Here is a 14,961-nt window from a genome sequence, read left to right as displayed (position 1 = left end):
TTTCTACATATTAAAAGTGTTTAACATATTACAATGTTTTAGTTCGCAGTATTATCACTTTTTGACAGAACTTGAAGAGTGATTTCTTAATAACCCTTCATATATAATACTGACATGCTTTGAGGTAGGCATCTGTCCCAAAATGTTAATAATATACTTTTTCCCATGTATCCTATAATGCTTAATAACACTTACCTAAATATTTCATTAAAATAAAAACTCTACAGAAAATGAAGGAAAGCTATATATTTATAGCCTTCTAGGAGGTTCTAAAACTAGCTATAATTTCAATCAACATTACAAATATGCAGCCTTTCTTCAAATAAATATGACAATAAATAAAATAAAACCATTAATGATAAGTAAATATAAAAGTATATACTATATATGTACCTACCTAGCAACAGAATACATAAAGAGAAAATCATTGTCTGGTGAGCCCGGGGTCTTGCTATAGTCTCTATATTTCTTCTGAGTGGTATTTTTTATATCTTTCATTACAGACTCCATTTCTTTACTTAAGTTGGTTTCTGACTATAAAAAATGCAAACATACATATAAAGTTTATTTATATTCATTTTCTCTAATAATAGCCTAACACTACAATGTTTATCATATGAACACACTGGGAAATTAAAGTTACAAAGTCAAAACAGATGTACATTAGCAATCCATATAAATATATTTAGCACACAAAGATAAAACAGATCAAAAAATATTTTCTCTTATTTTAGCAATCTTTTATCCTAATTCTATATTGTGATTGGTAATACTTTAACCCAACCATGAATTAACCACACAAACTATATTCGTAACAAATGAGTGGATGTCATTAAAATAATATTTTAGAACAGTTTCCATGTTTATAAAAAGCCTGACCTTCATTTAAGTTCATTTTTCAAAGACTAATGTTGATGTCTCTTACTTTAAGCATACTTTAAACACAAAAAAATTTGGATTTACAAAGAAAAAAAAACACACAGATTCTAAATTAGGCTTCAATTGAGAAAAGGAATGTCAGGAGATCAATCTTTATGAGTAGGTGTAAAATATGAATTTCTGTTTCAAAAGTCAAACATTCATAGTTTTCATAAATTTACCACAGAAACTAGGCACAGCTGTCACCTGTCACTTCTCTCAGAGACTACATCATTAAATTTATAATGAAGGTGAAATATTTAAGAATTTAAATCAAATAAATAAATTCTATTGAATGGGATAAAAGATGAGTTCACTTGCACCAAATCCCACAGTAAAACAGACTGACATTGGTGAATGGTTCAATCAAGTATACAATAGTTTCTCTCTCTAATACACATACGCACATTTGTGTGTGTGTGTGTGTGTGTGTAAATATATCTTAATTCTAATACACCTAATGGGCACATTTTTTTAATGATTAGATTGGGCTTTACATTGCGAGAGACATATATATAATTTGTTTGTTTGTTTGGCTTTGTTTTTAAATACTCAACATCTTAAAAGAGTCTAATCATATCTAATCTTATAAGATTTCATGATCTGGAAGATATATATTAAAACTATAACAATTTAGACTAAAGAAAAGTATAGCCTTCAGCAATAATTTGTTCTATTACTCTCTTTTTTGTTTTTAATAACCACAAACAGAAGAGAAAAACCTCCAAAAGCAATTTCTACTAAATGTATAAAGGTCCAGAGTAATTTAGAAATAGAACAAAAATGAAAGCTGAAAAGCAGAGCTGAGTTAACTAGGATATTTCTGCCTTACACTGATGCTTACTGGGAAAGCTCCCGGTCGTCCCTGCAGCTCTTCCACTTCCTTTATGAGATCTTGTATGTTTCTGTTACTAGGACGTTGCCAAAGGTTATGTTCCACGTTGTTTCCAGGATAACAAGGAAGAACACTGTTAGCAAACTGCCTACAGAGAGGACATGTGAATTCTCCTTTGTCCACTGAGAAGCCCTGAAGAACCTGGTCATTCTAAAAGATGAAATAAACATATAGATGTATGATGTACATCTTTACAGAAAAAATTTATACCACCACACTTTATAGTAAATAAATGAACCACATAAAAAATACATCTCTAATATATGTCATAAAAACATAAAATCTTTAATCGTTGAAGCTTATCAAATCACTTCTTACATCGTGGCAATCATGCAACACTTGCCATCACCAATGAATTGCTTAAGTATCCTACTCTTCTCTCAGTATGAAACATTCAAATGATGCAATCAATCTGAAATGTGGATTTAAGACAAAGAATAACTCAAAAAGCAGGCCACATTACAGCGGATCACCTTCCTCTTACCCGATGCCCCTGTTTTCATAATTTATAAGTGACTACTGGGAAGATTCTCTCAGTGCCCGTGTTCTTTGATGTAGAATAGATAGCTTTTTGAGAGTAAATTGAGCCTAAAAAATGTGCTGTGTCTTCTAAGGTGTCTAACTGCTGAACACAACTGATTGGAGTTTATACAGTGGTTTTGTTTAGGTTTAATGGATAGGGGAAAGATTTAGTTAGAGTACTCAGAACGTAAGTGTGATAGGAGGGAAATTAATTTAACAACCTTTCCTTCAGATGTTTCTGACAGGAAGAGGAGGAAAAAGCAAAATTTTTGAAACAGAGACATGTAATGCGCATAGGCCTGGGAGGAAACTCTTGCTCACCAGAGACTGCAATACCTGCTAAGTAACCAGAGGACTTACAGCAGGAATCCAGGCTGCTACATTTGTTCCTTTATTTTGCCTGACACCACCCCACATCTATTTTGCTCTTTTAGACCATTGCTACTGTGTAGTCCTAACCACTGTATTATTCTTTTTCTCAATAGTCTCTCTCTTATTCTGCCACTAACCTAGTGCTTTATATCAAAATATGTTTTTAATGCATTAATATATATGTATGAATGCTACAGTAGGAGCATTATTACTAACGAGACAAAAATAATGAGGAAAAAAGGATACAAAGAGAAGAAAATGAATTTATTGCTTATGGTAACAAAGGTATTTAATGACGATGCCAGGATGAACTTAGGTTTGCCAACTCCTTATTTGGCGTTCATTTCACTGTATCTTCGATGTCAAATACTTTGATTGAAAGAACTGAATTCTATTTTTTTTTTTACTTTTTGATATTTACTTTTTCAAGTCCTTAAAAATGTAACACCATGTCTTCTTAAATCCAATTCTACAAACATTTACTAAGCTCCTACCATATGTCAAATGTTGTACCATAAAGAATTAAGATACATCCTCACTTAAGGTACTGCACTTAAGGTACAATTTAAAAGTAAATAGAAACAAACAAATTATAACAGTGTGACAAATGCAACAGAGAAAGCTTCCCAGAGAAGGAGACTTATGAGCTAAGTTTCAAAGATACACAAGAAGAGTGTACTAGAAGGTTGGGGCAAGGGTCCTGATCACAGAAGGACCTTCTGTGATAGGCTTCCCTACAGCCTTAACTTTAAAGAATGCTAAGTCTTCCTCCCTGCCTTGATTGAAACTAGGTTCTTTCCTGAAGTCTCCCGAGAAGCCCTCTCAACTAGGCACTGCTCATTCTCCCACATCCCTCACACTTTAGTATCCTTCTCATCTCCAGTGCTGGCTCCAGATCATTATCCTTGCAATCTCCTGTCTTTGTGGCTCATCTCATTTAGTGATACCACTCTTTTCCTTCCTTTTCACTGCCACTCACTGCCTTCAATCACTGAAGACTCTGGTACCTACATCAGTTTTCCTCGTTGCTGCAAGTCCTGCCATCCTCCTATGTAACTTCAGTATGTATATGGACATCCAATCTTATATCTTAGTCCCACAGCTCCTTGACCAAATCAGCTCTTATGGCTTTGACCTCCACTCTAATCCAGCATCTGTTACCATGACTACACCCTTATCCTGTAATGACCCGAAATTGTCCATATCTGAAAACTGTCAAACATCTTACATTGTGACTGCCAACTCCAATCTCCTTTACTCCCTTCTTTTTCTCCCAGTTTATCATGCCTTTCCTATCCTGACTACACATCATGATCTACCAAAACTCAAAACTCTCAAGTGAATACTTCTCATTCCCCCTCCATATGTCCCTCTATGATATATACCTAACAAAACTTTCATACTAAATTAATCCAATGCATGATTTCTCCAATTCTGCACCCAAACTGAGTGCTGTTTGAGAAAACTAAAATAACTTCTTGCTACCAACTGTTTCCAACCTCAACTGAGCCCTCAATACTGCCTGGGAATCTTTCTCCAACATCCTATGAAGCACTTTCTTACTCAATTCCAAAGTGGTTTTTCCAAACCACCTCCTCAGCTGTCAAGTCCCTTCACCTACCCCAGCTCTGTCTCCTTTATTCCAGGAGCACAAAGCTACACCTCCTGCCTCAGAAAGAAGAGAGTCATGGCATCTCCTTCAGCTTCCTGCCTTCTCCCACCCCAATTATCTAATTAATAAATCCCATCAGTCCTTCCATCCACTTTCTTCCTTCTACCCCTCTGCTAATATCTCCTAACTACTCTTCCAACTAAACTGCTGCCAGTATGATCTACCTAATGTAAGACTCTTATTCCCAATCAAAATCTTTCAATGATCACCATCATCTTTCACCTTGATTCCTTCCTGCCCATTATGCTCCACATGCAATCTCTCCCAAGTCCAGAAGACACTTCTTCTAAATATATTTCAAATCTCTAACCTCTTCTCCTTCTCCACTGTCATGATTAAGCCCAAGCCACCACCATCTCTTACCTCCTAAATGATATCCTCACATTCCTTCTTACTTTCTTGCAATCGCACAACAATCCCTTACAATCTACACAACTGCTACAATTATCTTTCTGAACATGTCACATCTCTGCTCAAGAGCCTTTAATGGCCTTAACGGACTAATCTGTCTCAAGTCCCAATTCTCCACAAGACCCTTTATGATCTGACCCCTAATCACTTCTCTAGTCTTATCACTCAAGCACCTTACTTCATCAAATGTTCTGGCACTTGGCAGATGCTCCAATAAGACCCTGCAAATACCTCATAACACTTAGCACACATACTACAACTGTTTGTTTATTTCCTTGTCTCACGCAATGCACAGTAAAATCCTTGAAGGAAGGAACTGTACCTTATTCACTGTTGTGTCCCCAATGTCTATCACAGTATCTGGAACACTATAGGCATTGAATAAATATTTGTTGAATGAATGACTGAATATAGAAGTATAAAAAATGCATAATGTGATTAAGGAACTATTAATTAACCTATTAATGCTCACTTGATGGAAGATAAAGCTAAAGCACCAGGCAAGCCAAGATCATGGAATGCCTTGAATGCCATTCAGAAAGGAGTGAACTTTATCCCATCAGGAAAAAGTCAGCAAAGGATTTTTAAGCCAATGACATATGTCACCAGATTTATATTTTAGAAAGATCAATATAGTGAATAAATTAGACTTGGAGTAAGGAAACTGATAAGAAAGAAATTGCAATAGTCAAGATGAGAGATGACTCATACACAAAAAGTAGAAGTGGGAATAATAAAGGCAGAATATGTTCAAGTGAGATTTAGGAGACAGAATCAATAGAATTTGGGAAGCGACTGAATGTGAGAATAAGGAAAAGGAAGAGAAAGAGAGAAACCCACTGTTTCTGAGTTAGGAATTTGGGAACAGAGTAGACGATGTTTTCAAGTTGAGCTGAGAGAAATGGAAAGACTGTAGCTACAGGGGAATGCAAAGTCAAGGGAAAGACTACTGAATGGCAGAGACTTGAGCATCTTGATGAACTGAAAAGAAGGGACAGAACGGGCAGAAAAACTGAAGATACAGAAGAAAAAGAGGTTACTTACTCACAGATCAAGGCCCCTGAGGTGATAGGGCAAGAAAAGGAATACTGGAGCACAGCCACAAAAATTACTCCTGACGGGAAGAAGGACTACTCCCTCAAAAAGTAGAAAAGAGAGGGTTGGTTGGGACACAGACTCATTTATCAGGTAACAGAAAAAAGCAAGGTAGAAAGCTAAGGTATATGTGACAGAGAGCCACTTTCCTTGGTGACATAGGAAGAGAGAATCTGATGAAAGGGAAAGGATCTTGAGGTTTAGGCAAAGAGTTTGGGAGAGGAGAGGCAAAGGTTTGGAATAGCTGCTGAGGAGATTAGGAGAGGGAACTGATCAAAGACAAGTGAATGAATTGATAAGTAATATCTACAGTCCACAACCCTAGTCTAAGCCACTACTACAGGAAACCAAAAATTTGTGGAACTACCAGTTCACTTAGTTTCATGATTTTTCTAGCAGGGCTAGCTGCCTGGGTCTAAAATTAAATGACTGGTATTAAGAGTAGAACGAGCATAGTCCAAGAAAGTGAGGCTAGGAAGAGCTACTGCACTAGGAAAAATGCTAAGGGGTTAAAGGAGTAGAGATCTTGATGTCAGAAGCAAAACACACTAATGAGAATGGAAATAAGATAATTTGAAGAAAAATCATATAAAAAGATGATATAGGGGCCAGCCCCATGGCTTATCGGTTAAGTGCGTGCACTCCCCTGCTGGCGGCCCGGGTTCGGATCCCGGGCGTGCACCGACACACCGCTTCTCCAGCCATGCTGAGGCTGCGTCCCACATACAGCAACTAGAAGGATGTGCAGCTATGACATACAACTATCTACTGGGGCTTTGGAGGGAAAAAATAAATAAATAAAATCTTTAAAAAAAAAAAAAAAGATGATATGATAGGATATTAAAGCTTAATATTTCAGAGCTAGAGTAGCAATGTCTAAAATTACAGCCACAGAAGTCAGTTGCTAAAGTGAAGGAAAGAAATGAAATCCCTGAAGTTGAAGAGGCCAAGGAACTAAGAGGCTGGATAGTTCAAATGGCAAGTCAAGTCACCCAAGATGAATCGTGATGTATATACTGTAAAAATATTTACTACCTGGAAAGATACATACACCTTTAAAAATGTTTTAATCAACTTACCCGTAATGATTCCATGTAAGATTTATGACAATCTATATGTAATGTGTGGCCACAGGTTTGTACATAAACACCTCCTTCCCAGCCAATTGATACTGCCAAGAGACAAGAACTCTTAAAAAAAGAATAGACAAAATATAATTAATTTTAAAGAAGTATAAACAAATTTAAATATATTCACATATACTTCTACATGATCTCATATTGTTAGACTAATGTGGAGTTTGTATTTTTGTGATATAAAGTAACGCCTAACTAGACAGCCCTCAGGCAGTATCTTCAAACTTGAACACCATGAAGTTTTAGCTTCCAAATATCTATGCTCATAATGAAAGAGAATAATTATGAATTATTCTCCACCCCATTAAATATAAGCTCTTAGTATTATACTGTAATTCAATGTAAACTGCTATTCAATGTATACTGCTATTGATTGTTTTACCTGTTCTTTGTGGCACTTAATCTCTCTGTGATATCTGACATGAACAAGTTCCTTCTTAAAGTGACTACTTCCCTCTGGCTTCCATAATGCAACTCCCTTTTGGTTTTCCTCAGAATCTCTTTAACCATTTGGTGTAGGCCTCCTTCTAAGATTCTTCTTCTTTGCCTGTCCCTTCAAGGTTTATATTCCTCAAGGTTCTATTCTTAGTGCTACTCCATTCGCATTAATATTATCCTCCTGAATGATTTAATCAGCAATTTCAACTACTCTCCAAGCCTGGGTCTCTTACCTGAGTGCCAGATACAAATACTCAGCTGCCAACTAGAAATCTCCAGTTTGATGTCCCTCAAATAACATAAAATCAGCGTCAAAAACTTGTCCTTTTCTCCACGAATCTTTCTTTTCCTCTTGGTTTAAAAACTCCACAATCCATTTAGTCACCAAATAAGAAAGCTAAGCATTATTCTACATCACACCCTTTTCTTCACATCACAGTAATAGTTTCCAAACCATATGGATTCTATTTCCTAATTAACCCATGATTTTGGCATCTCCTCTTCATTCCCACCACAATATTCAAATCTGTATCATTTGTTGTGAGGGTTCTTAAATACAGTTTCCTAACTGGTCTCCTTCACTCCAATTTCTTTTCTCCATGATGCATCCTCCACATATCTTTCTAAAGTACAAATTGGGTCATAAGGATAACCAAAAAAGTGCCTTAACATTTATAAGTGTTTAATGTAACATACAATAAAGAAGAGACCCAGATTATATAAACAAACTACATACTCTTTCAAAATGTGTTTTAAAAGTGAATTGCTTTCATTTCCTCTTTTTCTTAAATCTCTAACTTTTCTGCTATTTCCTTCCTTTCAACCTATAAACAGGCGTAGACTTTTCCTCCTAAAATAATTTTCTTTTAATTTTCATTTGGCCTTGGTCAAACATCATTTGGGCCTGAACTTGAGTTCACCTTCTAGAGTCTGTAGTAAATAGATGGCCAAGCCAGAGCAATATTAGGCACAAGGTCTATCATGAGTGACAGCATATAATGAAAGATTTGAGAGCCATCAAAACTGAGTAAATCTTCAAATTTGATTTTTACAGTGGAAAGAAATTTATGTATTAAAATGTAAGATGACCAAATTACCTTTAAACAATAGTAAACAAAGTTCCAATATTAAATCAAGACTCTTCACGAGCATCTAGAAACTGAAAATATTACACAGTGCACTTCCCAGCCAATTTAAAGATGTGCAGCAGCACAAATCAAATACTCACAGCAGGTAAGCTAGCTTCTCCTGTTACAAATCAGAAAAACAACAGGAGTCCTGCTCATCTCTGTTTTATGTTTTACAGCTGCTTGAAGTAGAAGCAGATTTTGGTGTTAGATCATTTTAGAATGGTTGGTAGTTAATAAACAAGCTTCTCTCTTTGGCAATGTATTATAAAAATGTAATTAATCTTTCTTTTTAATAAAAGCAGTTAGCTTTTAAAACTGAAAATAGTAAGTCATTTGTCTATATAACTGTTAGATGTTTTATTTCAATCTGCTAGAGTCAAAAAAGGCAGGAAAAGGGGCTGGCCCACTGGCACAAGCGGTTAAGTGCACACAAACTGCTGCGGCGGCCTGTGGTTCACCAGTTCGGATCCCGGGCACGCACCTACGCACCGCTTGTCAGGCCATGCTGTGGCGGCATCCCATATAAAGTGGAGGGAGATGGGCAAGGATATTAGCCCAGGGCCAGTCTTCCTCGGCACAAAGAGGAGGATTGGCAGATGTTAGCTCAGGGCCGATCTTCCTCACGAAGGGAAAAAAAAAAAAAGGCAGGAAAACATTTGCCAGTATGAGACTAATATTTTAGAAAGACTTCAAAGATGTGCCACCACTGTGTTAAGTGGTTAATATTGAATCTTCACAACCTCAATATTTATTAAAAGTTCTTACAGTGAGTGGTGTTAGCCCTTCTTAAAAAAACGAATGAAAAGTCTACCAAGATCACTCAGTTATAAGTGGTACAGTCCAAGTTCAAACCCAAGTCTATCTGACTCCAAAGCTCAGGCTCCCTACTTTCTGTGTCATATCTCTCATATGTAACACTTCCAGTTTCAATAGTAAATGTACTGTCTTACATGACTAAATTCTACATGTCAACTCTCTAAAATGCATGCATTTGATCTGAAAAGAGCAGAATCCACACTGATTCTGCTTTAATTCTATAATCAGTATCAGTGCCCACTGATAGCAACTCTCCTGCTGTATTCAGTCTACCTGGCTACAAAACTCTGGTACTTCATGCTAGAGTAATTTAGTAAGAAATCCAATAAGCATCTACAACACACATAGTATGTGCTAGGCCCTGAGGGGACTATAAAACCAATATAAGAAATGGTCCTACCAGCCCCGTGGCTTAGCAGTTAAGTGCGCGCTCCGCTACTGGCGGCCCGGGGTTCGGATCCTGGGCGCGCACCGACGCACCGCTTCTCCGGCCATGCTGAGGCCACGTCCCACATACAGCAACTAGAAGGATGTGCAGCTATGACATACAACTATCTACTGGGGCTTTGGGGAAAAAAAAGGAGGAGGATTGGCAATGGATGTTAGCTCAGAGCCGGTCTTCCTCAGCAAAAAAAGAGGAGGATTAGCATGGATGTTAGCTCAGGGCAGATCTTCCTCACAACAAAAAAAAAAAAGAAATGGCCCTAGACCTCCAGAGGCATACAGTCCAGGGAGCACACCACATATACACAAAATAACCATTACGAAAGTACAGTCATGTGCCACATAATGTTTTGGTCAATGATGGTCTGCATACACAACAGTGGTCCCATAAGATTGGTCCCATACAGCCTAGGTGTGTAGTAGGTTATACCATCTAGGTTTGTGTAAGCACTGCAGGGGAGGAAGAAATTTTCCTAGACCCTTCTAGGTTCTTCTGGCTGGTCTAAGAATTAAATTGACATGAAACAGATTAACAGGAGAAAACAAACAAAAGTTTAATAACAGGCATACATGGAAGAAACCCAGGAAAACCCAGCAACTCATCAAAACAGCCAAAGCCCTCACCTTAAATACCATCCTCAGCTAAAGACAAAAGAAGATGTTGGGGGTGGGGAGAGTCAGGAACTTCAAAGGAAGGAAGGCAATTCACAGGTAGGTGAGAAGGAGCAAATGTTTAGAAAACAAGTGTTTTTTTGGCCACACAGAAACAGAAGCACACAGAGGAGAACCCAACAAAAAGGCTTTTCCAGTTCTTCCCTATCTACCACCTACTTCATGTTATGCCAAGGTGATAGCTCTATTCCTGAGACGGGTTTTTTTTTTTAATCTGAATTCTTTTAGGCAATTAAAGGGAAGGTAACAAGAAAAACTTTCTGAGTCGTTTGTTTCTTAAAAACAATCAGCCTAGGGGCCGGCCCGGTAGCATAGCGGTTAAGATCACACGCTCCGCTTTGGCGGCCCAGGGTTTGCGGGTTCAGAGCCCAGGCGCGGACTGATGAACCACTTATCAAACCATGCTGTGGTGGTGTCCCATATAAAGTACAGGAAGATGGGCATGGATGTTAGCCCAGGGCCAATCTTCCTCAGCAAAAAGAGGATTGGGAACAGATGTTAGCTCAGGGCTAATCTTCCACAAAAAAAAAAAAAAAAAATCAGCCTAAAATATCCTCATGTTAAAGAGACTCATTTTGGGGTGGCAAATTTTGTTCCCCTTCAGTACACTCTGATATTCACACCATGACAAAATCACCTAATATCACATTTCTCAGAATGTACCCCCATCAAGTGACACATGACTATACATAAAACCATTAATGTAGAAATAAAATCTCACAATCACTAACAGAAACACAACAGAGATTCAGTCCAGTTCAGATTTCAGTTTAGAACCTTTTTACAAAAAAGATTCTTTTCTAGAAATGAATAATTATTTTGGCTGTAAGAAAGAGATATCCCACTGTTTCTCTCCTTATTAGATCTCCCCTTCCCTCAAAATTATTTTGCTCTTAAGTCTGGGTGATATTTTGATTGTATCAAGTTATTTTTCTTTTCTATTTGGTTTTAGGATTCATCTTTTTGATCAACCATTTACTCTAAAGTGATTCAAAATCATAAAATTAAAACGAGGATTACGGCTAAAAAAAATTCTAAATAAAGGTGTTAGTAAGTTTCTGCAAAAGCAGAACTTAGCATATAATTTCATGATTTTCTTCAAAATGAGAATATTGGTATGTGATTAATAAAGTAATATATATATGCTGCAAAACATTTGAAGAAATAAAGAAAAAAGTCTGAAAGTGTATGTGTTTGTGTGCACACACACATATGTATACGCACACACACAGGCTTCTTTTTCCAAATAATCATAATTTCATTTTAAAGCCTCTGAAAATACATGGAAGCATGGTCCTCATGACCTAACCCAAACTGCCTTATAAGGCCTAACCTGAGCCCTCCTAAATGGGCTAGCTTAAATATTAAAAACACCATTTTACATTTACACTGACCTTTATTACATGCAAAGTGATCTAAAGAAATTTCTAACCTAGTGGGTTCCTGCATGAAAGACCATTATGAGCCCTATTTTACAGATGAGGAAATTGAGTCTTAGCATATTTATTTGGCCAAGCTCATACTGCTAAGAAATGGCAGAATCAGAACCAAACCTCAGTTTTTCTGATCTGGGACTCTTTCTACACTACACAACACCTCCCTAACTAGGGCCATCAGCTCCTCCAGAATCCACCCAGAATCCTCAGTCCAGACCATTGAACTACACTCTACTCTGACTCTTTATTACTAGGTCAGTTACTGTTTACTCTAATTAAATATTCTGTCTTCCACCTATCCTACTAGTTTCTTTTATTTAAACCAGTGCATTGTGGGCAAGAAAGAATTATATCTGGGAATCTATCAAGATAACCATCTCAAATAGCTAACTAAAAATAATGCTTTACTTTATATTTTAAGAATTTTAAGTTATTATCATATGTTTACTTAATCCAAGATACAGCAGATCCAAAAACAACAGGTAAAGGAAACCCTATTTGATAATCCACTCAGGAAACACCAGAAGTGGTACAAAAATTATACAGAGAAGCTAACAATGCTGCTGCTACTAAATAATAGTAGCTGAGTGCTAGAGACCCTAGGTGCAAAGAGCTGGAAAACAATCTACCAAGTTCACAAGAAACCACAGAAGCCATGAATTAAATCTGCCCTTACTTTACATTTAAGAAGCATCATAATGAGATTTTATTACATATCTTTAAAGGAAAGTTAAAAAAGGAGGCAAAAATCTTCATAAAATACTCATGCCACATCTAAAAGTTTTTATAGAGTTAATAGTTATCATTCCATTGTACTGAATTCGTATACCTCACAATAAACACCATTTAAAACAAAGGTATCACATTTATAACCTGAAATTTTTATTCGTTAACAGATTTCCATTTCTTTACTAACGACATATTAATTTTTTTTCTAATAGACTTGCAGATTCCAAATAAGAATGACACTTGGTAGAAAGAAACATATAAAGTAACACTCTGAAGGGAAATAATCTTCAATTTTGCAGACAAAAACACTATTTGATAAAAAGGGCACTTACATCCTTAAAATAACGCTGCAATAATGACAGCCTCACGTCATGAACTGCTGCACATGTATCCCAAGGGTAAATCTGCTCTTCTTCGCTGACAGGTAACTTTTTTGGCTCCATGTTGTCACGGCACTGCCCCAAAACTACATTAACAACAGAGAGAAGAGCCCATTAAATAACCAACATATATATCTGATTCACAAAGAAAAGCTGAGTTATTTACCACAAGCTACACTAATTTTTCCACTATTAAAATATTTTTAAAGACCTAAAAAATGATTTTCTAATTTTCTTCCACAGAGAAAATAAAGCTTCAAATATGCCAATATTTATTTTTAAAAATAACACTAAAATGTGAGTATAAACTCATGGATGGACAGACGGATGATGAATGATTTCCAAAATCTGTCCACTGAAAATGCCTAGAAGCTATGACTCTCCAGTATCAATAAACTTTATTTGTAAATATACTGTTTCTCACTAAAAGGAAATAGATACTTGGAGAAAAATCTGAGTCCAGGGTTGGAGAAAGTGCAAGGTGAGCCTGGAATTGTGTGTAATAAAGAGCAAGGAGGTATTCAAACACTGAGGAATAGGCCGTAAGGACCTAAAGGAGGTCTGACTGGCGAAATTTGAGAAAATCTGAGTATTGAAAAGAATAATGATGGTAACAGATAACATATTCATTGATTGAAGAAAGGAACATCAAGTAAAGGGTAAATTGTTTAGAGTCTCGATGTATCATCCTAGAGGTTACCTACCACCTTAACCAAGTGATCAAACTTGGCTGGCATCACCAATAATGGAACAAACTGTAACTATGAGCCTCCTAATGTGGTGCAATGGAAAGGAACATCATCTATATAATGCCCTTGCCAAAAATGTTTAACTTGAATCTAATAATAAGGAAATAATCCCACAAATCCAGAAAATGAGACATTCTACAGAAGAACTGACCTAGACTCCAAAATTTTAAAAAGCAGCTAGCAAAACTAACAAGAAATGACTAAATGCAATATATGATCTTTGCTTGGATCCTGGAACAAGAAAAGAAAATATCCGCTTTAAAAAATATTGGGACAATTGGAGAATTTAAATATAGAATATTAGATGCTATCAATATTAAATTTCTTGGGTATGATAATGGTACTGTGGTTATATAAAAGAATATCCTTGTTCTTAAGAGATACATTCTGAAGTATTTAGGGATAAAATGTTATGATGTCTTCAATTTTCTTCTGAAAAGTGTATGTCTATGTAGACAAGAGAGGAAGAGAAAAACAAACACGGCAACATGTTAACAACAGGTGAGTGTAGGTGAAGGGCATTCAACTTTTCTGTATAATATAAAACTTTTCAAAATGAGGAGTTGGGGGAAAAGCTATAAAGCAAAAGAGGGGAAAAACTAATACTGGCATTTTATAATTGTAAAACATCAAAGCACAAAAAAAGGGAGTGCGGATATAAACATATAGGGCCATACATTACTATAAGGCTCAATAAGCATGGGAAGAGCCATTCTCAGGGAAGGGAATGTCAGGTGGATGGATCACTGTGGGCCCCAAGTTTTGGAGAGATTTATAGCAGCAGCAGCAGCAGCAGCAGCAGAAAGAAGAGACAGAAGTAGGTAGATTCTAGTGACTAAAATATAATTAGTCATGATGTATAATCCTCTTAATATGCTGCTGGATTTGGTTTGCTAGGGTTTTGTTGAGGATTTTTGCATCTATATTCATAAGGGAAATTGGTCAATCATTTTCTTTTCTTGAGATGTCTTTATCTGGCTTTGGTATTAGGGTAATGCTGGCCACATAGTATGAGTTAGGAAGCATTCCCTCCTCTTTTTTTTAAAACAAGTTTGAGAAGGATTGGTGTTAATTTTTTAAATGTTTGGTAGAACCACCAGTGAAGCTACCTGGTACCGGGCTTTTATTTATTGTGCAGTTTTTGAT

At 36.5% G+C, this 14,961-nt stretch overlaps 1 protein-coding gene across 1 annotated transcript in view; it reads right to left on the bottom strand.

Annotated features, from left to right (window-relative positions):
• Window positions 1-14,961, bottom strand: part of UBR3 (ubiquitin protein ligase E3 component n-recognin 3) — a 240,214-nt gene that overhangs the window by 75,229 nt on the left and 150,024 nt on the right. Inside the window, exons 26-29 of the mRNA XM_058549221.1 lie at window positions 13,019-13,152; window positions 6,965-7,075; window positions 1,763-1,963; window positions 398-534 (exon numbers count right to left, since the gene is read on the bottom strand). Of these exons, the coding sequence (XP_058405204.1) occupies window positions 398-534; window positions 1,763-1,963; window positions 6,965-7,075; window positions 13,019-13,152 (583 nt within the window). The remainder of the gene's footprint in view (window positions 1-397; window positions 535-1,762; window positions 1,964-6,964; window positions 7,076-13,018; window positions 13,153-14,961) is intronic.

Source organism: Diceros bicornis, chromosome 10 (genome assembly GCF_020826845.1).
Source record: "Diceros bicornis minor isolate mBicDic1 chromosome 10, mDicBic1.mat.cur, whole genome shotgun sequence".
Lineage (NCBI taxonomy): Eukaryota > Metazoa > Chordata > Mammalia > Perissodactyla > Rhinocerotidae > Diceros > Diceros bicornis.
The sequence above is the reverse complement of the archived record's forward strand: the minus strand, read 5'-3'. Positions and strand labels throughout refer to the sequence as shown.